The sequence below is a fragment of the Sphaerodactylus townsendi genome, linkage group LG14, assembly GCF_021028975.2.
Source record: "Sphaerodactylus townsendi isolate TG3544 linkage group LG14, MPM_Stown_v2.3, whole genome shotgun sequence".
Lineage (NCBI taxonomy): Eukaryota > Metazoa > Chordata > Lepidosauria > Squamata > Sphaerodactylidae > Sphaerodactylus > Sphaerodactylus townsendi.
Genome location: NC_059438.1, coordinates 35,650,986 through 35,677,176, shown reverse-complemented (window position 1 = coordinate 35,677,176; position 26,191 = coordinate 35,650,986). Strand labels below are relative to the sequence as shown.

General features: G+C 46.6%; 1 protein-coding gene across 2 annotated transcripts; it reads right to left on the bottom strand.

The window, feature by feature from the left end:
* Positions 1 to 326: 326 nt before the first annotated feature.
* Positions 327 to 23,592, bottom strand: HDAC3 (histone deacetylase 3). Of its 2 annotated transcripts, XM_048515751.1 has the most exons (15): positions 23,432 to 23,592; positions 18,519 to 18,601; positions 17,717 to 17,859; positions 12,978 to 13,059; positions 11,380 to 11,436; positions 11,240 to 11,295; positions 10,928 to 11,061; positions 10,263 to 10,343; positions 10,089 to 10,162; positions 9,783 to 9,847; positions 6,409 to 6,498; positions 6,221 to 6,279; positions 3,393 to 3,472; positions 2,985 to 3,142; positions 327 to 1,903 (listed from the first exon to the last, which is right to left on the bottom strand). In XM_048515751.1, the coding sequence occupies exons 1-15, from the start codon at positions 23,484 to 23,486 to the stop codon at positions 1,834 to 1,836; spliced, it is 1,287 nt and encodes a 428-aa protein (XP_048371708.1). In that variant the 5' UTR covers positions 23,487 to 23,592; the 3' UTR covers positions 327 to 1,833. The 2 variants fall into 2 exon arrangements, with proteins under 2 accessions (XP_048371708.1, XP_048371709.1); XM_048515752.1 differs by lacking the exons at positions 18,519 to 18,601; positions 23,432 to 23,592 and having other exon boundaries at positions 12,978 to 13,054; positions 17,717 to 17,829.
* Positions 23,593 to 26,191: the final 2,599 nt, after the last annotated feature.

Here is a 26,191-nt window from a genome sequence, read left to right as displayed (position 1 = left end):
AAAAAACCCTCCAAGATTCTCAAAGTCCTGGTTCTGTGTGCTAGATCGGTAAAATACAAAACCACTCGATATTGAGGTTGACCAATGAAGGCATGTTTGCTTTCTTGGGCTGCCCTCTACCTCCAAACAGACCGACCTCCTTCCATCCCATCTGAGGGTCAATGTCTGTGTAGTGCACGGTAGCTAAGGACCACAACAATTATAGAGGGAATGAGCACAAAAGGATGGGAGCGATCAAGGCACAGTGTCAGTATTTAAGGACTCCGACTGAGTATCGCTTCTTAAGCAAAAGGAGAGGACGGGGAAAGAAGACAACTCAAGGCAGGTAAGAAAAATACCATCCTGTGGTTTAATATTTCAAAACATTGGTAAAAATACAAGCACAAGGAACAAAAGGTCGTCTGATGTTCTGCCGCTGTAATGTTGACGGCGTCCTCGCAACCCCAATGGACAGGCATCAGCTGCAGACGCAGCATGGAATGGCCAACAAGAGGCCAAAAACTAGGGCCATGATGGCTCCATAAAGGGGGAAATTGGGTTTCCCTTTGCCATGAACCCAGGGAGATATTCCAGGCTTTTGCTACAAGGCTGTGCTGTGAAGGGATTGGCCATGAACCCCAGATGCAGAAGTAAGCTGCCCCTTCATTGAAGAAGTTCACAAATGGGAAAAGCACAACTGTAGGGCAAAGGAGGACAAACACAACGGAGCCAGCATCCCCACAACTGTGGTAGGTGTCAACCACTTCACACACACCTGTCGCCTCGCCTGTAAGCACAGGTGCCGGTGGACTGCCTTTATGGATGCATCCGGCGTCAATTTGAGTTGCAAAGTGAAGCTGCAGCGTATGCAAGGCATAAAAGCTGGTTGCCCATGTAGAATTAAATCCTCTCTCGTTTACAGGTTTGGGTACAAGGCTGATACCCTCGTCTATAGTGTGACAACGCATACTTTTTTTTAAAGGGTGGAGGGAGGAGTCCTATCCTGGTCAGATGGTCCGCCTCCTCCAATAGCCAAATGGATACAAGATTTCTCAGCGCCTGAGTTTTTTTCCAGGGGAGGAACAACCGTAGGGAAGACCACCTGGGATGAAAGCTATGTGTAGAATGAACCCGCGTTCTTGGGTCAGACCCCAAATCAACCCTTCATATGCTCATTAAGGCCCAACAGATTGTTACCCAAAGTGCTCTGGTTCTGGCTGTTGTGGGTTTTCCAGGCCGTGTGGCCGTGGTCTGGTAGTTTTTGCTCCTAACGTTCCACCCGCGTGGACTCCCAGACTGTGGCCGCACCGCCCAGAAAACCCACCGCAGTCAGTTGATTCCGGCTGTAAAAGCTTTCACCGACACTTGGTTCGGGTTCTCTTCTCCGTACGAGTCACTCCAACAGAGAACTCGACGGCTGGATACCTGGCAGGAAAAGAATGTCCACTGTAGCTTTCTGCAGAAGCACGTGTACATGGAAAAGCCAGTGCCGCATCAAAAGACATCTGTTGAAGATGGAGACGTCCCCCTGGAAAGGTCAGCACAGGAGGAGGAGCTCATAGCGCCAGATGACCTGAAACTGAATGCACGGCAAGCTATGGCCCTAGAATTCTGAGGGATTTCTGTACCCGCAAGCAGAGGCAGGATCCCATTGGAAACCGGGGCTGTAAAGGTGGAGGGAGGGGAATCTCACTGCCTTTTGTGTGCAGGCCCTGGAACACTTCAGCAATGACGCTGCGCTGCCGTCACTTTGAGCAACCTGCAGGACGGAAGGGCAGAGCGGCTGCTTCCTTCGAGCGCTTGCATTGAGTCAGAGAGCCTCAACATAGTCCGGAAACTCCCACGATCCAGGACTCATATCTCCACATCGCTCTCTTTATCGTTATCGTGGTCACCGTCGTAGAATTCATTGGGAGCCTCCGGCCTGCAAGGTAAATCAGCACGGGAATGAAGAGACGGCAAAAGGAATCTGATACATATGCTGGAGCCCAGTGGTAGGATTATAAAATTCCAACCACCGGTTCACACACACACCCCGGACCCCCCCGCCACTTACTTATCTGTTGCTGTGCTGCACCTGGCACCCTCCCTTCCAATGTTGGGCGGGGTGGGGGGAGGCGAGGGAAGGCCACACCAGCTGGCCACCGATTGCACCGCGTATGCCAGACCCGGGCATTATACGGCCCGAGGGCCACATCCGGCCCGCCGGATGACCCTCTGGCCCCCCTGCCTTGCTGGGGAGCGAGGCGCCTTTGAAAGCCCCGCAGAAGCCAGTTGCCTTGGCTGCCGGCTTCTGCGGGACTTTCAAAAGCGCCTCGCCCCCCCTGCCTTGCTGGGGAGCGAGGCATCTTTGAAAGCCCCACAGAAGCCGGTTCCCTTGGCTGCCGGCTTCTGCGGGGCTTTCAAAAGCACCAGTCGATGAAAAGAAGTAGGGTCAAAGGGACTTTAAGTGCAGCCCTTAACTTCTGCTTGATTGTCACAGTGGACAACTATGCAGGTAGGTTAAGCCTGTGATTCTTTGTGCCAAATAGTGTTGTATGCAGAACTGTTGCCACTGATTCCAAGTTGATCTGTGCACCTGTCTGTCACTTATCAGCCCCTATTATGCAGAATTGAGTTCAGCCTTTTGGCCCGGCCCTACACAATATTTGATGTTTCTTATGCGGCCCCATGGAAAAAATAATTGCCCACCCCTGCGTGCGGCCTTCGCTTCGGGGGAGGCCTGCTGGAGCATCAGCAAGTCTCCCCCAAAGTGAAGGCCGCACCGCCAGCCCAGAGGTGCAGCCACCCTGGTGGGATTCCAGCCAGTTAGATACCGGTTCGGGAGAACCAGTGCGGACCGGCTGAATCCCATCTCTGCTGGAGCCCCAAATGAAACCTGCACAGGAGAAACCGCAGCAGCTGCATCTCACAGAGACCCCACCAATGCGACTGAGATAGCGGGAGGCGTCTGCTGGAGCTGCTCTCCTCAGGGGGCTTCGCTCTGAAGGAATGGAGCAACGTGCCTGCTGTAGTTCTCCTCGGAGCCCCGCTCCTCTGGATCTGGCTCATCCGGGCGGTCATAGCTCAGCAGGTCAGAAGGGACATCATGGATCTGGACACTGGGGGCGTGGTTCAGCATCTTCAGATTCTCAAAGATGGTCTGCCGGATTTGATCTAAGTACTGGTCAGAAGAGGGATTTGGGGGGAGGGGGAGAGAGAGAGAGAGAATCAGCCCAGCTACATTACACTGGTCGACCAATACAAAAAGTTTGCCAAGTTCCTGCGAAAACCCGTCTGGCCAGAATGTGCCACCAGTTCCAGGGTTTTTCTCAAAACGTGCGGAACTAGAAGCACCAAAGGTGCATCGTTCCAAAACAGGGCAGATGTAAGAAAACATTGTTCCAAGGACCAGAAACAGCTGGGCTACTTACCTGCCTTGAGTTCTGATTTTCAATTCTAGTGCTGACGTCAGGATGAAGGGTAAAGTCAGGGGCGAAGTATTCAAAGTATTCTGCACAGGGACAGATGGAAAAGGGTGTACGCGTGCACTAGGGTTATAGTACATTTGAACAAAAGAGAGAAAATGGCTAGGGGGTCTCTCTATCTTGTGTCTCTATTACTTCAGCTGCCTGTGCGACAACCGAGGAAACGGCTGGAGACAGCTCTTCACCTGTGGGAGGGATGCATTCTCCTTAGCACTTCTACTCATCAGTCAGTTTTTTAGGATGTGGACTGTATAATTGAGGATACATTTGCCAATAGTTAGCTCAACGGCTGGAGAAGAAAAGCTCAAAGCACAGGAATCTGTTTTCTAGCTTTTCCTGCCGCTCTCTAGCTGTGGAATCTGGTTTCTGGCTTCTGCCGCTCTCTAGACTGTGTTGCACTGACTGGCAGAGGAGAGCTACCAGGGGGTGGGGGTGATGCACGTTGCACTGGGCACGTGCCAGGGGGGGGGGAGATCACCCCTCTGCGGCGCCCCCCACCCACACTTACTTTAGTGAAACAGTGCAGGCTGGAGAATCGGTCTGTTCGCTTCAGGATGAAAACGACCTGGTGGGAACTACACTTCCCAGGAGATCTTGCGAGCCCCAAGGTCTCATGGGAAGTGCAGTTTTCACCAAGCCTTTTCAGTCTGAAGGGAACAGGCTGATTCTCCAGCCTGCACTGTTTCACTAAGGTAAGTGTGGGTGGTCTGGGGCGAGGGAGGTGGGGGGGGGGGGGGGGCGGAAAACACAGAATGCGCACCAGGCGCAGTATGGCCTGGCTACACCTCTGCCGACTGGCATTTATTTATTAGAATTATTTCCATGCCACTTTCTCAGCTATGGATTTTCAAGGTAGTGAACTTCCTATAACAATTTTTAAAAGGCACAGCTTAAAAAAAACGGCACTGAAAAAAATAGAAGTAAAATGTATATTAAGGCAGTTTTGCTGAGTAGCAATTATGGGGATAGGAATTTATCTAAAATATACCGCAGCGGGAAACGGAACAGCAACTTAAAAACAAAAAACAAAGAAGGCCAACCAGAAAACAAAATCTAAATTACCAAATGCTCCAGAACAGTTTCACTTCTAGATTAAAACGGAACAAAAAATGGTACCAGGCAAATAGCAGAGGGGGAAAGTTCCAGGCACGTGGTGCCAACACAGAAAAGGCCCCGTCCCCCATGGTCATCCACCTCACCACTGTGAAGATTGGGGGGCGGCACATACAAACTGGACCCTGGTACATATCTTAATGTATGGACAAGCTTTATATGAGAGTATGAGAGAGAGTAGCCCTTCAGGCACTCCTAAGCAAACGCTGGCCCTTGGAAACATGTTCAGAAGTACATCCACATCTGTGCAGAAGAACTCACCATTCCAAATGCTGAGTTCTACACTTCCTGAAGATCCCCAACAGTCTTCAAAGGTAATTACCTTTAAAGGTAATTACGTACAGACCAGCGAAGGCCCACACAGAGGCACTTTGTGGTCAATAATTTGGAAACCCTAGGATCAGGTGCAGAGACTGCTTTGGACAGGCAGCGCTGCCATCAAAGAACGAAGCTGACGGCTTGGGAACATTTTTGGGCCAGCCATTGTTCCAAGATGGTTGCGAAACTGACCACCACAGGACATTGCAACAAGAACAGCAACAGGACCTGGCTCCTCTTAGCACCGTGGTGGTGAACCTTTGGCACTCCAGATGTTATGGACTACAATTCCCATCAGCCCCTGCCAGCAAGGCCAATTGACCATGCTGGCAGGGCTGATGGGAATTGTAGTCCATAACGTCTGGAGTGCCAAAGGTTTGCCACCACGGTCTTAGCAGATCATGCTAGCTCCATAGAGTTCCAGCTGGATTCTGGCCTCAATTCAAGGAACTACGTTTGAACCACCCCCCACCCCCCCAAAAAAATTATTTGGCATATGAAAGATCACCATTCATCCAAGAGAAACCTATGAGCATCAATAAGAGCTCTGCTCTGTATTCCTTGACCATCTGTGGTGCAGGGGCCAACATCCGAGGCTGATGGTCTGATGGTCATCCGAGGCTGATGGTCAGAGATGGTCTGGATCTCCTCACTGTGGGGAGTCTGGGGCCCCCATCGTTATTTACCTTCAGATGTCAGGCCAACTTGCTACTTCAGCCTGCCTTCCCACCCAAGTGATTCTTATTGTACTGTTTAATTATATTTGTCTCCCTGGTTATCCTTTCCAAAATGAAGTCGAGACTATTAACAAAAAAACTACGGCATAAAGCGTGAGGTGGTGGTTAAAGAGCGGTGGACTCCAATCTAGTGAACTAGGTTTGTTTTCTCTGCTCTTCCACACGAAGCCTGCCGAGTGATCTTGGGCTAATCACTGTTCCCTCAGGACTCTCTCAGCCCCACCTGCCTCACAAGGTGTGTGTTATTGGGAAAGGAAGAGGGAGGAAGGAAGGGAAGGCATTTGTAAGCCGCTTGGGGCTGAGCTTCTTTTGGCCAAGCTACAGAATAGATGGCTGCTGGACAAACCATTTACCAGCACATTAGTCTGCAGTTGGTCCTTTGTGTGTGTGTGTGTGTGTGTGTGTGTGCGTGTGCGCGCGCCTTGAGAATTTTGGTGTCTCAGTCCTTTATTTGTTCATTGCCAACTGTTAGCCCCATGTGAGTATGCTACGAGGATTGAATGGCAAGAAAAAAGCACCAATAAACCAAATAAAAACGAATAAGCATCATCATCACGATATGACAGCTAGGATCAGTAAAGTTTCAGTGTGAAGGCCCCAACTTACCGCTGTATGGGAGCTCCTCGCTAATGGCTTCGTCCACAAGCAGCGATGTCTCATAGGTCCTAGAAGGACAGCCAGACCGTTTCAATCCACGGATGCCTCCCAACACACAATCCATGCCCGTTATAGTCCAGACAGACACATGTCTTCAACCAACGGGAAATTCCACACCACACTGTCAGCAGACTCACCAGCACCGGGCCACGTTGCGAACCGTGTAGCCGCCACCTCCCAACACCAGCAGAGGGATGTTGAAACTCTTGACATACTCCACACACTCACTAGGATGGCAAAGCGACAGAGAGAAACAGAGTAGCTACAGCTTTGCTCGTCACACAGAAGCGAGTCATCTGTGTGTCACACGTAAGCCACAATTGCCCCTAAAGACAGTGAAGGGTTGTCACCCGTTCCCTTAATTGTCTGCTAAGGTGGAATAATTGCACAATGTGAAACAGTGGAGCAGAATCCCTATTTCTCTTCTCGACTTCCTTCACAGTTCTCCTTCACTGGGTAATATCAGTTATCTCAGATTCTCTTTAAACAGATGTTATTTGTATCTTCGAGTTTACCGTCTCTCAAGGTTATTATCAGCCCAAGGGGGGGGAGGGGCAGTTTGGCGGCAACTGGGGATGGCGTTGCTGCGGCTCAGTTGTGCCGCCGCCAATCGAGTTCCAGCTGGCGCTGCAAGCAGCAGCAAAAAAGCAGTGGAAAATAGCAGCGGGCAGTACGGCAAGCAGCCTCTCCATCGGCATATTTGCCCCTTATTGAGAGCAGCAGTGGTGGAGTGGTTAAGAGCAAGTGCACTCTAATCTAGAGAACTGGGTTTGACTCCTGCTCTGCCACTTGAGCTGTGGAGGCTTATCCAGTGAACCAGATTAGCTTGTGCACTCTCCAACACATGCCAGTTGGGTAACCTTGGGCTAGTCATAGCTCTTCCAAGCTCTCTCAGCCTCACCCACCTCACAGGGTGTTTGTTGGGGGGGGGGAAGGGAAAGGAGATTGTAAGCCCCTTTGAGTCTCCTTGCAGGAGAGAAAAGGGGGATATAAATCCAAACTCCTCCTCCTTATGCCAGTAGGGTTGGCAAACACGCCTGGACGGGCGTGAGCTGCTTCCAAGATTCCTTCTCCCCCTCCCTCCTGGATTTCCAGTAGATCTGGGTTTTGACATCTACCCTGTTTTTGTTTAGAATCTTCTCTAATACATGTTATCAAAAGTAAAGTCAGAAGTAAAGTTTAGATGTTATGTCATAAATGTTGTTTATGGTCCACTGTTTATATAGATGAGAATGTTGGTTTTAATTAATGTAGTAGATCCCTCAGTCATACTTTTGTTTAAAGTATCTGTACCAACTTTCTTGGGCTTTGTCTTAATGTCCTAGTAAATATTTTCTAATTAAAAAAAAAGAATAACTGCATAACACTTGATCAACTCGCACACGACACTCTACTCAAACATGGGGACACGGATAATTTAAGGTAAAAACATTGGAATTTCAGTGCTTCTAGAAGGAAAGATTCCCTGAAGGCAAGTATTTAAGGCCCAAGAAGGTGTATATAGATGAGCGTGATTTGAACTCTCTAAAGCCAAAGGATGAAAAATAAACCGAGATACAAGGCTTACTTACACCTTGACAGCTCACAGAGAACTAAACAAACCGTTTTACTGGTGGAGGGGGCCAACTCTGAAGCTAAGCGAGAGAAAGAAGAAGAAGAAGAAGAAGAAGAAGAAGAAGAAGAAGAAGAAGAAGAAGAAGAAGAAGAAGAAGAAGAAGAAGAAGAAGAAGAAGAAGAAGAAGAAGAAGAAGAAGAAGAAGAAGAAGAAGAAGAGTTTGGATTTATATCCTCCCTTTCTCTCCTGCAGGAGACTCAAAGGGACTTACAATCTCCTTGCCCTGCCCCCCTCACAACAAACAGGTAGGTGAGGTAGGTGGGGCCGAGAGAGCTCCGAGAAGCTGTGACTAGCCCAAGGTCACCCAGCTGGCATGTGTGGGAGTGTACAGGCTAATCTGAAATCCCCAGATAGACCTCCACAGCTCAGGTGGCAGAGCTGGGAATCAAACCCGGTTCCTCCAGATTAGATACATGAGCTCTTAATCTCCTACGCCAGAAAGGCCTGAGAAAAGGAGGTTACCTTCTATCAGCAACGGTGAAAATCATTATTCATAGCAAAGTCCACGCTGATCTGAAAATTACGAAATTTTACACAAGGAGTTCAAAATACTGTCACCTAGATTGTGGCTGGGGTTTCAGAAAAAAAAAACAGCCCCTGAAGACTTTTCTCCAAATTTTTCCAGCAAAAATATTGGAAGATTTTGGGGAGCTGGATAAAAAAAACTCCTATGAAATGTTTTCTCTTTGTGGATAAGAAAAATCATGTCTTTTTTTTTTTTACAAAGCATTTTACTGTAGAGTTTGGTGCGTTCAGCGTTATGAAGTTTAGCTTACTATCCAAACATGCCAAAACCTTCCTATCCATTGTGATTCTATGAGAGAGTTCTTGTTGAAATCACATACTTTTTTCGTTTGCCACAAAATTGGTTTTCGACTTCGACTTTTATTTTTCCTACATCTCAGATACCGAAATTATGATACATGTGCTATGGCAGAACAGCGTGTGGCAGTTTAGTAGCTCTTTCTTAAGTCCTGGCTACAGATATTCATCATTTTGAACCATAAGTGTGCTAAACAGTACAATCTGATATGAAGAAGAAGAAGAAGAAGAAGAAGAAGAAGAAGAAGAAGAAGAAGAAGAAGAAGAAGAAGAAGAAGAAGAGGAGGAGGAGGAGGAGGAGGAGGAGGAGGAGGAGGAGTTTGGATTTATATCCCCCCCCTTTCTCTCCTGCAGGAGACTCAAAGGGGCTTACAATCTCCTTGCCCTTCCCCCCTCACAACAAACACCCTGGTGAGGTAGGTGGGGCATGAGAGGAGGCTCCAGAAAAGCTGCTGCACTAGCCCAAGGTCACCCAGCTGGCATGTGTGGGAGTGCACAGGCTAATCTGAATTCCCCAGATAAGCCTCCACAGCTCAGGTGGCAGAGTGGGGAATCAAACCCGGTTCCTCCAGATTAGATACACGAGCTCTTAACCTCCTACGCCACTGCTGCTCACCAATTATGCTGCCAAAGTTAGACATGATGTATTTTATGTTGTTAAATCAACAAAAGTTTAGAGTTAATGGAAAAGTACGGCACATATTTCCATTTCCCCCAAACTTTCTGTCTTCCCCATTTAGGAGAAAAACATTTTTCCCTGTACCTTCAAAATTTCCAGAAATCTGACACCTCTCTCTCTGCTTACTTCCCATTTGTGAGAAAACAGATACTGTATAGGCCTAGCTTAGGAAACACTCCAACTAGAGAAGTGACATGCAAAACTGTCCCTACTAAAAAGTGGCTCGTTGGCGGTCCAGTCAACAATCTACAATACATCAACTATGGCCACATATTGTTGAACTCACCTTCATATGCCCAGATCAGGGCTCAGTTCTCAGAGGGGGGAAACCAGAACCTTGTAATAACAAATTTCCCCTTTTATTAATCAGCTCGTTACTGGTCAAATAAACTTACCCATGTCCTCTTATACTGAGGTTAAAGCAACCCAGACGATCACAACCAAGTGAGTCAGCACCACACTTTAGGGGGCAAAAAAAAAAAAAAAAAAAGAACAGGAAGTGAGTAGAAAATCACAGTACTGGAGTCCTGGCTTCTGCGAATCATCTCGTACAGGTAGGCCAAACACTTCATAGAATCTCAAGATGGAGCTCCCTTGCCATCCCCTGCCCCTAACCCCACCAGTGCCTCCAACTGGTCACAAAAGCACACGCCAGGCTGTACGGGAGCCCATCCAATAGCTCAGGTGGTTCGTCCCCTTACCTGTAGCACGATGCAGGTGGGCTGGTAGAAGTCTATTACTTGATTAATGACTGGCTGGAAAAGGTGTTTGTAACCTTCGAAGGGAAGACAAGATGGCGGTTACAGCCCTGGAAAGTTCAGAGCGCCCCGAAGACTGGGCCCCCCCACGAGGCCCACAGGGAGCTTCCCACTCACTTTGGTCATCGATTCCGTCGCGCAAAGGCACATTCAGGCAGTAATAGCGGCCACTCTCTGCCCCGACTTCATACATGTCACCTGGCAGGAGAAAGCAGGACCAAATTCAAAAGCTGGCTTTTAATACCAAGCACCTAAAAGCGCAACAAAAAGCACACTTCAGATATTTCGGCACGTCTGTCACGATCACAGCACAAAGGGGCTCTGCTTCACCATGCAGTCAATCACTGAAGTCACTCTATGATCCTTGCTCTACTGCAATGGTTTTATTCCCTAGCTCCCCCCCAAATCGCAAAGGCCTCTGGGAGTATTCCAAACACTAGAGCAGTGATGGCAAACCTTTGGCACTCCAGATGTTATGGACTACAATTCCCATCAGCCGCTGCCAGGTAGGGGCTGATGGGAATTGTAGTCCATAACATCTGGAGTGCCAAAGGTTCGCCACCACGGCACTAGAGTGTCCTTGGAAATGAGCCTTTGCTCCTGCAAAGAGCAATCACTGCCACAGAGAGAAAACAAATCTCACTACTAATGTCTCTGTGAAGATGTGGGTGAAAAGTTAGGGACTAAAACAGGTGTGGGTGAAAAGTTAGGGACTAAAACTATCCGACTACGGCCACGCAGCCTGGGAAACCCACAACAGACAGCACTCAATAGCTCCGTACCTGTACCAGGGAAGAAGTAGTTTCCATATTTGTGGAAAGACACCGTCATGACCCGGTCCGTCAAATAAAAAGCCTCTTGAACACCGTCTCCATGATGAATATCAATATCAATGTACAGGACCCGTGGGTGATACCTGGCAGAGAGCAGAAGCAAAGAGATGCATTAAGAGACAAGCAAACTGCTCTAATGACTCAAAAGCAACTAATTCAAACAACCCAAAACCAGTCTCACAGTGAATCCCCATTGCAGAAGGCATCCTCCGAGGCCCATTATTTCCCCCTCCAAAACGGTCGCACTTGTGCCCAGCTTACTTGAGAAGCTCCAAAATGCCAATGACGATGTCGTTCACGTAACAAAAACCAGACGCCTGGAAGAGAGGGAAATGGCATCAGTGTGAAGCTGCAGCCAGTCTTTCCCGTTCTCCCCTACAAGGAAAGCCCCGTTTTATTACCTCAAACTTCTTGGCGTGGTGCAGGCCCCCTGCCCAGTTTATCGCAATATCGCAAATCTACGAAAGAAAGGGACACGTGAGCACAAAATAGATGTGAGCACAGAAAGACCCATGTTATGCTTAAACGTTAGTAGCTGCCAATGAATCACTGCACCCTCTATATCTGTGGTGGTGAACCTTTGGCACTCCAGATGTTATGGACTACAATTGTAGTCCATAACATCTGGAGTGCCAAAGGTTCGCCACCACTGCTCTATATCATAGGTGCCAAACTCGCGGCCCTCCAGATGTTATGGACTACACTTCCCATCATTGCTGGCAGGGGATGATGGGAACTGTAGTTCATAACATCTGGAGGGGCGTGAGTTTGACACCTATGCTCTATATCAGTGGTGGTGAACCTATGGTTAATGCTCATATATCACAGGTGCTCTATATCATAGGTGCCAAACTCGCAGCCCTCCAGATGCTCATGGACTACAATTCCCATCAGCCCTTGCCAGCCTGGCCAATTGGAGTGCCTCTGCAAAAGAAAAAGGGATGGGGCCTGAGACTTCAGCCTAGTCAGCCTTATGGGTAATTGTTAGGAGCAGACCTTGGCATATGTAACCTGATTATAACTTTCACGTAACCCATTTGATGCACACCTTGATTGAGACGTAAATGGATTTCTCTTTCCTTCCTTTCCTCTGATGTTTACAGCTTTGACATTGATTGTAGATAACGAGGTGAATGACCCTGGGAAGTCTCTCTGGCTCGAGGGAACAGGATGTGTCTGTTAGCCTGAGGGGGGAGGCCAGGCAGGTGTCTGTATCTATTCCTATTGCGGCCTTGGAGGCACCTAAGCCTCTAAACAAATCTTTTCACACTTCCTCTGGGAAAGCGGGAGGGGGGAGCTGGGTTAAGATAAAAGAACCTGTGAAAGCCAGGTCGAGCGGAACTGGCTTTCTCAAGCTAAGTACTTGCTGCCTTTCAAGCAACACTTCTGATCAAGAATCTCGAGTCCGTTTATTGACTTAAGGTCCAAGGCCTAATAGAAAGAAGGCTCTGTCTGTAGCTCCACGTCCAGAGGTGGGATCCAGCAGGTTCTCACAGGTTCCCGAGAGTAGGTTACTAATTATTTGTGTGTGCCGAGAGGGGGTTACTAATTGGTGATTTTGCCACGTGATTTTTGCCTTAGTTACGCCCCTCCTCTCAGCAGTAGCGCGCAGAACTTGAAGCAGTCTAGCAGGAGGTGCACCGGCGTGCGTGGCAGCCTGCGCCTGCGTGCATTCGTTTCCTGCCCAAGGACCGGCGCAGCGGCTGCATCCTTGCCACATCCCTGCCCAGGAATGCCCGGCCACGCCCCCGTCATGCCCCGCCCAGCCCATTGGCGCTACCCCACAGTTTGAATCCCACCCCCATGGGAACCTGTTACTAAAATTTTTGGATCCCACCACTGTCCGCGCCAGGTTTATGAGACTCCTTCTGAGCAGAAAGCCATTTAGTTGGACAAAAATGTGGGGTGGCCACAGCATAGCAGCAGCTCTTGGGACCCCCTTGGTTTTCAGTAGCCACCCTTTGGGTGGGAAGTGGGTGAAGTCCAGCACCCCTCTTACCTTGTTGTTCAGCTGTGTTGCTCCTTGCAAGGAGGCTCCCGTGTAGCGAGAGCAAAATTCAAAAAGCCCTGGGAAGACTGGACTGGGAAAAAACAGCACAGTTACCCAGGGCATTGCAACAGGCGCCCACCCCAGCTGTGCTACAACAGATTATTTATTTATTTATTGGTTAAACTTATATACCGCCCTCCCCGGAGGGCTCAGGGGGGTGAACAGCAAAACAAAATAGAGCACATAAACGAAAAACAAATCCAATAAACATTAATTAAGTTGGCTCTATATAGATCAGGGGTAGGGAACCTGCGGCTCTCCAGATGTTCAGGAACTACAATTCCCATCAGCCTCTGTCAGCATGGCCAATTGGCCATGCTGGCAGGGGCTGATGGGAATTGTAGTTCCTGAACATCTGGAGAGCCGCAGGTTCCCTACCCCTGATATAGATAAAATAACCCCACCCCATTAAAACGCAGCATACTAAAATCAACGTAATAGATGGCGCCTACTGACAATCTCCTAAAAAGGCCAGAAGGAGGAGGGGCGGCAGGATCCACTGATGTTACAAATGTTACAGGGGGCCATCAGTGGCCAGCCTCCCCAAAGGCCCAGAGGAACAGCTCGGTCTTACATGCCCTGCGGAACTCACTAAGATCCCGCAGGGCCCTGACAGCTGGAGGGAGAGCGTTCCACCAGGCCGGGGCCAGAGCTGTAAAGGCTCTGGCCCAGGTGGAGGCTAGCCGCATCATTGAGGGGCCAGGGATCACCAGTAAATTGGCCTCTGCCGAGCGCAGAGACTGATTCGGGACATATGGGGTAAGACGGTCCCGTAGGTACGAAGGTCCCAGGCCGCGTAAGGCCTTAAAGGTTAACACCAACACCTTGAAAATGATTCGGAATTAGATGGCTCCTCGCTAGGAACGAGTTCCACGTAAGATGGGCAAGGCCGTGTTTTTTGTTTGGCTAGCCACAGCAGTTGGAGGCAGTTTCAAGTTACTTCAAATTACTCGTCAGAACCGTTGCCAACTCACAGCTATAGAGAGCGCAAAACCTATTACTGATGCATTCCGCCCTGCCCAGCCATCAATTCAGACTGGTGGCTGTGATGCCAACTATTGTTGCCGTTTATACACTAATTGACAGGATATTGCAATAACTCAAGACAGTAACAGAGAACTGGCATCAATTGCCAACTTTATATTGACAGATGAGGAGAGAGATCCGTTCAAGTGCTCGGCCAAAACTAACATTATCTGGGGATTGTTGCAGAGAATCACAGCATCACAGCTGCTGATCGGGATGGCTTGAAGCTCCTGAACAACACATTTGCCAGCCCCAAGAGACTGGCAAAAGTCCCAGCTAATTTAGACTACAGGGCCCCTGGCACTTCCTTAAAGGGATCTGAAGTAGTTCGAAACAGACAAACATAAGAACATAAGAACTAGCTTGCTGGATCAGACCAGAGTCCATCTAGTCCAACACTCTGCTACTCGCAGTGGCCCACCAGGTGCCTTTGGGAGCTCACATGCAGGATGTGAAAGCAATGGCCTTCTGCTGCTGCTGCTCCTGAGCACCTGGTCTGCTAAGGCATTTGCAATCAGAGGAGGATCAAGATTGGTAGCCATAGATCGACTTCTCCTCCATACATCTGTCCAAGCCCTTTTTAAAGCTATCCAGGTTAGTGGCCATCACCACCTCCTGTGGCAGCATATTCCAAACACCAATCACGCGTTGTGTGAAGAAGTGTTTCCTTTTATTAGTCTTAATTCTTCCCCCCAGCATTTTCAATGAATGCCCCCTGGTATAAGAACATAAGAACTAGCCGTTTTTTCCTCAGTGCTCCTCTATCTAAATTTTGTGCAGGCATTTCAAACTTACCTAAATAAGAAACAAAATTTACTTGATTCTGTGATTCAATGTCTGGGCGCTGGCAATCAATTCCACCACGATCAATTGGAGCCTTTAAGGCACCATAAATCTATTTGCTGTATGACCTGCAGTATGCTAACAAGACTGCCCTTCTAGAACAGAGTCATTGGTTTATTGTTTTTTTCTCCCCCCAACTTCAGAAAACTTTCAGTTTCTGTTTGAGATCTTCAATTGGTTTGCAAATGGCAAAATGTGTTTTTATGGTATTTAATGGCATTATTACATACAATACGGTATATTATTTTATTTATTTATTTATTTATTTTATTATTTACATTTTTATTTTATTTTATATAAGCTTTATAAAACTGTAAATATATATTTTATTGAATTTTATATTTATGAATTTTAGATATTCTGTTGTTTGTAAATATACTCTCTTCCTTTTGCTTATGACTTGTTGGCCTATGAGCACTAAATAAATATGGTATATGGTATGATTTGATATCTTCATCTGTGTTGCAAAACTACAAACCCCAGGGAGTTTTCTTCCAGATGGAAGAAATAGCAGTCAGGACAGTAGTTACAATGAGCTTATGTTCATAGTACTTATGTACCAGAGCTGGGGAATTAGTGACTTTTTTTAATTTGAACCCAATCCATCCATAAGTTCATGGTGGCTTTTGTATTTGTTTTGAGGGTTTTTTGTTGTCAAGTCACATCTGACTTATGGCAACCCCATAGGATTTTCAAGGCAAGAGATGTTCAGAGGTAGTTTGCCACTGCCTCTGCATCAAGCCCCTAGTATTTCTTGGAGGGCTCCTATCCAAATACTAGCTTGGACTGATCCAGCTTGGCTTCTGAGATCTAACAAGGTCAGGGCTCAGGGTGGCTAACAGTGTCAAAAATTAAAACCAGTTCGGACGCTCTCTGCACGCCTAACTACATCCACTGTCATGGTTCTTTATGATTCCATCTACATGTCTGGTGTCTTTTCCATTCTATTCTTACTAAGCAAAGTTCCTCTTTCATCTTCAGCCACTCTCACCTGTATTAGATTCCGCAAGTCTTTGTTTCATATGGACCTCTGTTTTTACAACAGACTGTCCCATTCATTTCTTCCAGCCCAAACAATGTTGTTTGACTTGCCACTATTTTTTCTCTTCAGCTTTTGCAACACAAGATCACTTCTTTTGCTTCTTTAATGCAAATAATTCTGTTCCTATTCCTTTAACAAGAGATCCTATTCCAGGATCTTTTTGATCCTGTCCTTTGGTAACATTCCCCATATCCCAACCTTAACATAAAAAATGTGCGTGCTCTCTTTCCACAAGCTTGCTCTCTTCCGACTGATTTTTTGTCCTTTTGCACGTTTGTTCCAAGAACATGCAACATTGTCTGGACAAAATTTCAGCCTCGTTTCAAACAGTAATATAAGCTTCACTAACAATATAAGATTTCCTGCAATAATTTCAGCTCTGACAGGAGCGACGATTAGACTAAAAATCAGGCAAGTACAACAAGATCGGGGCCAAAAGCCTAATCTGTATGGCTATGATACATTAAATGTTCAACACTGATAAATGTTGATTATGAACAGAGAAGAGTTTTCCAGATATACATATTTCTTTTTTAAAAAATTTTTTAATTAGTTTTCAAAAATTAAAATACATGAAAATAAGTTGAGAGGGGAAAAAAGACAAATACAAATAATATTGAATAATCAGAAGCTATCCATAAGTTCTCCCATTCTACAATAAGGGAATTATACAATAAAGAAAAAAAAGGCACAAAAATCCTTGCTGGTACATGCTGTTATTTCACATCAGTGCCATATTGATATTAGTAATAAACACGAAGAAAGAAGGAAAGTAAAATTAAACAAATCATTATTGTATCTCTTCCCCACTAATACAATAGGTTGGAGATTCTTATGTAGCTACAGACCAAATTAAAAACTTATCTTGCTACAGAGCGTACTGATATTCCCCTCCCCTGCTTCTAATTACCCTCTGTACTTATCCCCTCCCCATTAGTTGGCATGCAGACAAATGAATCCTGACAAAGGCCCCTTCCGCACACACAAAATAATGCGTTTTCAAACCACTTTCACAACTGTTTGCAAGTGGATTTTGCCATTCCGCACAGCTTCAAAGAGCACTGAAAGCAGTTTGAAAGTGCATTATTCTGCATGTGCGGAATGAGCCAAAGGCATTTGAGAGATTGTCAAGAGCCAGTGGTGGCTTTCCGAGTTTTCAGAAAACCTTAATACTCATTTGAAACAGCCAGTATTCACATCTCAATACTGACAATCACCAAAGGATTCACTATAATATATGCATAGTGTTGAGCTTGTGGACCAGACAATGTATGAAGTCCCCATGTGTCCCACAAAATGAGCTCTGATGGCATCCAAGAATTCCTGATGGAATTATTTTCTTTAGTAAACAGCTAACGAGGCAGGCCTGAAATATCACTCACTCTTGAAAACAAGCCCAAAGTGAAGTTTTAGACATTTAGTTTTAAAGCCACGCGTTAATTTATTCAAGTAGCACAACCTGGAGAAGACTGACATGTGCCAAAGCCTCACTGAGAACAGGCAAAGAAATGGTACAGATAGCTGAGAAGCAGGACAGTAGGGACTTGGTTGACAATTAAGAGGCAAGGGACTGCAGACAGCAACACCAAAGGACACGGAGGGGGTTCAAACTGCACACAAATTGCAACAGCCAGCTGAAACCTTGAGCGACTAAACTCTACCATGAGCAGGCCACAGTCTTCAAAAGAAGTTTCCAGTGTGACTTTTGTGTACAAGTTCCTCTGCCTTGGTTTGAATCTCAGCCTCCCCACACATTCAAAAGGAGAGCAGTACTTACCAGTCATCCCCCACATTGAAAGCATTGAGGCTCTTGGTGAATCCTTGCATGTTGTTTGGACTGACCCTCTGAAGGAAATCAATGTAATCTTCTGAGTGAAAACGGCACATATCGTGCTGGGATGCTTGGTATGGCTTAAATACCTGCAAGAAAAATCCCTCTCTTTAGAGCAGTGGGGAGGAAGTGAGAACCGTGTGCCCAATTTATAAATCCCCCTTTGCACGCTGAGATTAAGTCAAAGTTGAAGATAGTTCTTTTTGTAATATAATCCAGTATTGGGTCTAAGTATGTTTAGAGCATAAGCAATTAACTTCTCTCTTCCTTATTACGCCACCTTACTTTAATATTTTATTCCTATACTACAATATATTAACCTTGGAATTTAGCATGTCTCTGTAGCAGCTCTGAAATGTTTATCTGCGGTATTAATTTTAGTTTAATATGTGTCTTAATTTCTGTCTCTTGCTAATAGTAATCATAACAAACATAGCCAGTATGATGCAGACAGAATTTGCTTGTTGTTGGGTGGTTCGGGCTTAGTGTAATGTGAATTGGTGGCCTTCTTTTTGTTGAAGATGTGAACACGGACTGCTGTGTCTTGCAGGTTTGTATTGGATGGGTTTTGCTGTATTGGTTTGTTTTGTAGCTGCGGTGTTCTTTTAACATGCCAATAAAGGCTTTCTGTTCTGTTCTTTTTGTAATATACGTAGACTTTGGAATATCACTGACAAAGGCAGGGGGGTTACGGCCCCGAAATGCATGTTAGTGGCCTAAAATTCAACGCAGCCAACACAATGCTTACAATCATCTTCTTGTAGAGTCCGTAGTGCAGCACCAGACTGTGGGTAAGCGCCAGGCGATGAGGTTTCATGGGATGTCCAGCCCCTAACATGACAGGAAAGGGGGGGAAAACAACCCAAGACATTAACATACCCACACCAGAAACGATGGTCTATTGCAGTGATGGCGAACCTTTTTGAGACCGAGTGCCCAAATTGCAACCCAAAACCCACTTATGTGCCAACAGGCCATTTAACCTGAATACTGAGGTTTTAGTTTAGAAAGAACAGTTGGCTCCAAGGCACGTGTCACTCAGAAGAAAGCTTGGTGAAGCAACCGTGCAACGCTTCAAATGGGTGAATCACAATCCTAGGAGGGTTTACTCAGAAGCAAGTCCCATTGCCAGCAACTGAGCTTACTCCCAGGTAAAGGATCATGCCCAGGCCAGCCTAGATATGTGTGTGTGTGGGGGGGAGTGATTTTCCACTCCCTTCCCACATGATGAACTCTGTGCGCGAGTGCCCACAGAGAGGACTCTGAGTGCCACCACTGGCACCCGTGCCATAGGTTCGCCACCACTGGTCTATTGCTTGGGATCTAGTAAATCACTTGTATGACTCCACACAGGAAAGAAAATCAGGAGAAAAGAACAACTACTGGGGTGGTATTCAAAACAATCACCACCAACAACATATAGTAGGCACCTTTTAAGTGTGCAAAGAGATTCACAGACAAGGGAGAGGCTGGAACTCTCTTACTGCAAGTGGAAGCTGGTTTAAGATAACCTACCAAATTCATGGCGGGAGAGACAATTCAATTTGGAGTTTCCCAGCAAACCTTCTTAGCCACTATGTTGTATCAGGTCTAGCCAATAGACAGTATAAACAATGGTCTGTAGAATCAAATAGTGTAGCCCTCTCTCTATCCAACTGCCAGGGACCAAACAACACTGGGTCCCAGAATAGACCACATCAGTTTTCAGTCCACTTTGATCCAACTACCATTTACCAAATAATAATCACCACAATAAAATCATAAAGGTCACCATCATCCAAAGCTGCACCTTTCCCAGCATTGTTTCCTGCAATAATCAGTTTACAGGAAGCAGACAGCAGAACATGGATGCCCCTACCCCTTCTATCTGCACAACTATCAGAGTTTTAAGAGGTATACAATTCCTATACACGGAAGATCTATTTGTCTATATCCTAAACTGCGGATTGACATATTCTATAACAGTGATGGCGAACCTTTTTGAGACCAAGTGCCCAAATTGCAACCCAAAACCCACTTATTTATCGCAAAGTGCCAACAGGCCACTTAACCTGAATACTGAGGTTTTAGTTTAGAAAGAACAGTTGGCTCCGAGGCACGCGCCACTCAGAAGAAAGCTTGGTGAAGCAACCGTGCAACGCTTCAAATGGGTGAATCACAATCCTAGGAGGGTTTACTCAGAAGCAAGTCCCATTGCCAGCAACTGAGCTTACTCCCAGGTAAAGGATCATGCCCAGGCCAGCCTAGATATGTGTGTGTGTGGGGGGGAGTGATTTTCCACTCCCTTCCCACATGATGAACTCTGTGCGCGAGTGCCCACAGAGAGGACTCTGAGTGCCACCACAGGCACCCGTGCCATAGGTTCGCCACCACTGTTCTATAATTTTTTCTAATCGTTTCATTTTAGAACCAGCTTGTCACCACATTATGTAGTAGGGCATTTTCTAACTATATGTGAGGCTTCAAAACAATAGCTTGTACAATACAAACGACAAGTTTTCCCTCCTGTTTGTGTAAGCACCACAGAAACATTTCATATAATAACATTTGTGTGTGTGTGTAATAATGGCAACAGGACTCCTGAAAGAAAACTGCAAGGTGAAGCTATGCACCAAAACAAACAAGCAAACAAAAACCCTTTACCTCTACAGGATCAGACCAGTGATCCATCTAGGTTTCCACCCTGTTTTCAACAGTAGCCAGTAAGAAACCAAGAAGCCACAAGCAGGGCTGGAAAGCAACAGCCCTCCTCCGCAGGCAGCTCCCCATCAGTTCATCATGAGAGGCATTTTGCTTCTCAACTTGCAGGCTCCATTTGACTATCACAGTTACTAACCAAAAACAGCCCTGACCTATCCTCCCCACATCCATCCAATCCCTTCTAAAATCTGCCCAAGCAAGCAAACATGGTATAGAGAGCCAGCATGGGGTACTAGTTAAGAGTGGTGGACTCTAATCTGGAGAGCCAGGTTTGTTTCGACATGAGTGGCAGACTCTAATCTGGATAACTGGGTTCGATCCCCCACTCCTCCATGTGAAGCCTGCTGGAACACCTTGGGCTAGTCACAGTTCTCTCAGAATTCTCTCAGCCCCCATACCTCATCAAGGTTTCTGTTATGGGGCGGGGCGGAAGGCGGGTGACTGTAAGCCACTTTGACTCCTTAAAGATATAGAAAAGCAGAATATAAAAACCAAATTCTCCTCCAGCAAGTTCAGTGAGCAGCAACCCACTGAGGGCCTCTTGTAGCTGCTCATCACTTCAATAGGGACTGCCAAGAGTGTCAATTCTTTCTTTATGGACCAAATGCCTTCATGACACTATCATGCTTCTATGGTGGAAAATTCTATGCAGATAAAACTATGCATGGGGTAGAAAATGTTGACAGAGAGAAATTTTTCTCTCTTTCTCACAATACTAGAACCAGGGGGTTAGAACATTGCTTGAAAATGCTTGTGGACGGAGATTAGGACTAATAAAAGGAAACATTTCTTCACGTAATGCGTGATTGATGTTTGGAATATGCTGCCACAGGAGGTGGTGATGGCCACTAACCTGGATAGCTTTAAAAAGGGCTTGGACAGATTTATGGAGGAGAAGTCGATCTATGGCTGCCAATCTTGATCCTCCTCATCCAAGATTGCAAATGCCTTAACAGACCAGGTGCTCAGGAGCAACAGCCGCAGAAGGCCATTGCTTTTACATCCTGCATGTGAGCTCCCAAAGGTATCTGGTGGGCCGCTGCAAGTAGCAGAGTGATGGACTAGATCTGGTCTCTGGTCTGATCCAGCAGGCTTGTTCTTATGTTCTTATGTGGAACATAAACATAACCGGGCGGGGGAGCACACTGTTCACACACAAATTCATTTCTAAACTTCTGGGTACAAGATGTGGGGATGGCTTCAAAAGGCCAATTCCTGTATGATGACCAGATTACTGAACTTGATATTTGCCACAGGAGTGAAATCCACGTTCAAAGAAGTGGCTAAAGATCCAGAGGCAGAAGACTGGTCCCTCCATGCCAACTCTGTCTTGGGAAAATCCTGGAAATTTGGATGCAGAACCTGAGAAGGGGAGACTTCGAGGAAGAGAAAGAGCTCAGCATGGATGCCATATAGCCCGCCCTCTGAAGCTACTACTGTTCTCCAGGGAAAGTGATCCCTGTAGTCTGGAAACCCGCTGTAATCAATGGAAATTTTCAATTGCAAGCTCTGGAAATTCTATATTTTTCAACAGAAACATTTTTGCCTCCCAGATTTAAAGACGATCTGTTTACCTACAGTTGTTGGGGCTTCTGTAACAGAAGTCAGTGGTAGATGGCCTAAATATAGAATATGAAGCATGGACAAACCCCTGAGCTGGTATTTGAACTTCTTTGGCTAACGTTACTTAATTTCCCTACAGGAAAACTTTCCTATTCAAATTATCCCGGAAAAACCAAATACTTAATTGGAACTCTGCCAACATTCGAGGGACCACCAAAAGGACAGCATCCCTTCATGGGGGTCTCTCCTAGGAAATGTTGGTGGGGGCACAGTTGCCAGCTCTGGGTTGTGAAATACCTGGAGATTTTGGGAATGGCAGACAGATTTTGGAGAGAGAGAGAGCAGAGTTTGGAAGGGGAGGGACCTCAGCAGGGTATACCACCACATACCCACCCACCCCAGCTGCCATTTCTTCTAGGGCAGTGGTGGCGAACCTATGGCACACGTGCCATATGCAGAGATCGTCATGTGGGGGGAACGGCAAATCGCCCTCCCCCCCACACACATCTATGCTGGCTTTGCTTCTGAGTAAACCCTCCTAGAAGAAGAGAAGAGTTTGGATTTATATCCCCCCCTTTCTCTCCTCTAGGAGACTCAAAGGGGCTGACAATCTCCTTGCCCTTCCCCCCTCACAACAAACACCCTGTGAGGTAGGTGGGGCTGAGAGAGCTCCGAGAAGCTGTGACTAGCCCAAGGTAACCCAGCTGACGTGTGTGGGAGTGCACAGGCTAATCTGAATTCCCCAGAGAAGCCTCCACAGCTCAGGTGGCAGAGCGGGGAATCAAACCCGGTTCCTCCAGATTAGATACATGAGCTCTTAACCTTCTAAGCCACTGCTGCTCCTAGGGTCGTGATTCACCCGTTCAAAGTGTTGCACGGTTGCTTCCCCAAGCTTACTCCCGAGTAACACCGCCTTGGAGTAAACCGTTTTTCTCTAAACGAAAACCTCAGTATTCGGGTTAAATTGCCATGTTGGCACTTTGCGATGAATAAGTGGGTTTTGGGTTGCAATCTGGGCACTCGGTCTTGAAAAGGTTCGCCATCGCTGTTCTAGGGAAACTGAACTTGGTCGTTTGGTGTGATGGAAGATCTTCAGGTACCACTTGAGGATTCGGGGGGTGGTCTCCACTGTCCTTCCTCACGAACAAACCAACCACAGCACCTGCCTTGAAGTGCAGTCTTACTGGTGGAGACTCTACAGACACGCAAGGGAAGCTCCGCACTCGGACCGAGCCTGAAAATTAAGATTCCGGGGGCGGGGAAGAGAACTGCTGAGAACTGATAACACGGAACTTCCCGCGCACGTCTGAACGCAGGGACGCGAGTCAAAAGGCTTCACAGAACGGGAGGAGAAGCACCATCGCTTCCCAAAAAAACCTGCCCCCGCAAGCGACTCACCGTAGTGAAAGTTGCCAACATCCGGGTCGTAGAAATAGGCCACGGTCTTCGCCATCGCACCCCTCGACGCCCCCCGCCTGGACGAGGGAAGAAGCCGCGCCGGGAACCGACACACGGACCGCCCGCCGCCTCCCCTGCAGCGGCGTTGTCGCGCGCGCGACTCACAGAGATGACGTAGGCACCATAGAGCTGGCCGAACGCTAGACCGGATTTCCGCGTTTCCTATGCGCAACTTAAACTCACACACCTCCATGCGGTTTGGGCAGTGGAAGCCAACCTAGGCAGGAGTCTGACTCATAGTCGTGGTCTTTCTCCCTCCCTCCCTCTCCTTTTTTTTTTTTTTTTTGGGGGGGGGGGAAGGGTATATTTTCCTCCCCATTTAAACATGTCCTTTTTATTTACATAAATCTTTACGCGTCCACTGCAAATAAAGTCAATCAATAAATCCTGCCCATAGAAATGCAAATGAAGGCTGTCATTTCAGAAAGGAAGCGTGTCACCTGGGCAGGGGCTTACTGCAACCTTGCATGGTAGTCCAGTGTTGCAATTTCTATATTGCGGGACGCAGCGGTGGGATCCAACCAGTTCTCACCACTTCTCTAGAAGTGATTACTAATTTTTTCTGAGTGCTGAGAAGGGGTTACTAAAGCAGCCTCCCTGCCCAATAGGGACTGGAGGTGCGTGTGTGCGGCGGCGCCGCCACTGTTTGAATCCCACCACCATCGGAACCTGTTACTAAAATTTTTGGATTCCACCTGAGGAGGAATGAAAAAGGGTAGTTTCGGGCATCTCTGCCAAATTCTACAGCCATGTTTAGCCAACGTGGTCCTCCACCACCTCATGGAGGAAATTTCTGGCTCACGCTGTCCATTTCTCATTTTCAACAACTATAACCTTCTGTTCTCTGCTCTTGTATTGCCACATCTCAGCCCACCTATCCAGCACTCTGCCAGCCAAATCATTCAATTTTCTCATTGATTTTACCCCCTCTTAAATACCTGTATTGGACAGCCCTTCCCAGATTCAGCACAAATTCCTTGACCTCTCCTTTCAAGCCTTCCAGTGCCTTGATCTCCCCTACCTCTGTGTTGTCATATCATGATGCACACCTGTCCATCAGTTTTACTTGTTTATTTATTTACTTCATTTACAGTCTGCCTTTCTCACTCAGACTTGATCGCACAATGAAAACAATGCACTCAGACTATACTTACAAGCAACAATGCAATAACGCTGCGTTATTGCATTGTTTCTTGTAAGTATAGTCTGATTGCATTGTTTTCATTGTGCGATCGAGTCTGAGTGAGAAGAGAAATAAATAAACAAGTAAAAAAATGGGGTGTGCTTGGGGGTAGAAGCGGCAGAGTTTGGAAAGAAGTCGCCAATATGAACAATGTAGCCTTTGTGGCAAAATATATAGGAAGAGAGGCAGAAGTTTTGGGAGGAGAGAGCCAGATGTTAGACAGACTGAGAGGAGAAAATGTTATGGAAGGCAACTGCTTTCAGATTGAGGGACTGGCAGTTCATAGGTGTGATGGGGCATTTCAGGATCCCACAGTTCCTGTCAGGACACTGCTGGCGACACCCTTGGCACAATGCCTTTGGCATAGGGTACAGACGGGTGGACAACAGAAGACAGATGTCAGGAGATGAGGTGGGTGGGCAGATGAAAGCTCCTGCAGACTCTTCTCAGCCTGGTGTCAGGCAGTGTGTATGGGGGCTTTAATCTTCCCCCAGTGAAAGACCCCCGTGAAGACACCCAAACCAGAGTAGAAACTCACAGCTTAGTAGTTATATCAGCCAGTAATAGTCATTCTACAGCCCATAAAAGAACAATGAAGGTTTCAGATTAGTTAACTTGCAGCTTTCTTTCCACCTTTCCTCAGAGCACTTCCAGACTCACCTTGACCAACAAGCTGCATAAACCAAAAAGAAAAGCTCCCCAACTTTTCCATTTCTAGATTCTGAGAGATCTCTTTCCTTCTTCCACCACTTGAGGGCCAAGTGGGTCAAGTCAGCCTGTGGCAGTACAGGAGAACATTATCTCAGTAACAACCATAGATACTGACATTTTAATGTTATCTGTTACACAGATATTGCTGTACAGCAAATAATATAGATGGGAGTTTAGTACAGCACTGTCGTCTATTTTGCTTGCACATATCCTCCCATAAAGATTTATAGCTGTAACGGTTCTGATCAGAGTGCTGGCAATAAGATGTAGCCATAATTGTTCTTACACTGGCTATTTGGGCTCTCTCCTGGTACCCTCTGCCACTATAGCTTTGTTTTTATGAGCAAAGTCTTTTGAAGGGACCACTCTGCCAATAAGTAACATTGATAGCTGTCTGTACATGTTCATTCTCTGTTGTGGCTGCCACTTTGTGGAATTGCCTGCCTGAGGAGGTCAAATTATGTAAAATGGAAATCTTCAGGAAGGCATTTGTATAAAGGAAATTGGCCTAAAATATAATGGAATGGTCCACTGAGGTGATTTTACAAAGCAAACAGGACTGAGGACTGTAATCTATGTTGCTGTGCATGGTATGTTTATCTGTTTGCTGTGTGTATTATCCTGCTGTTTTCTCCTTTTGTGATACCATTTTCTGCATCATTTGGCATGGCACGTTTAATACTTTTAAAAATTGTTGCTGATGTTTGTAACCCTCGTCCTGTTACGTTTTTCATTCAATACCTCATGCTACTTGACTGCACAAATGTACACAGCACAATCTGCCGTAAATCTCAGTGAGAAAAGTT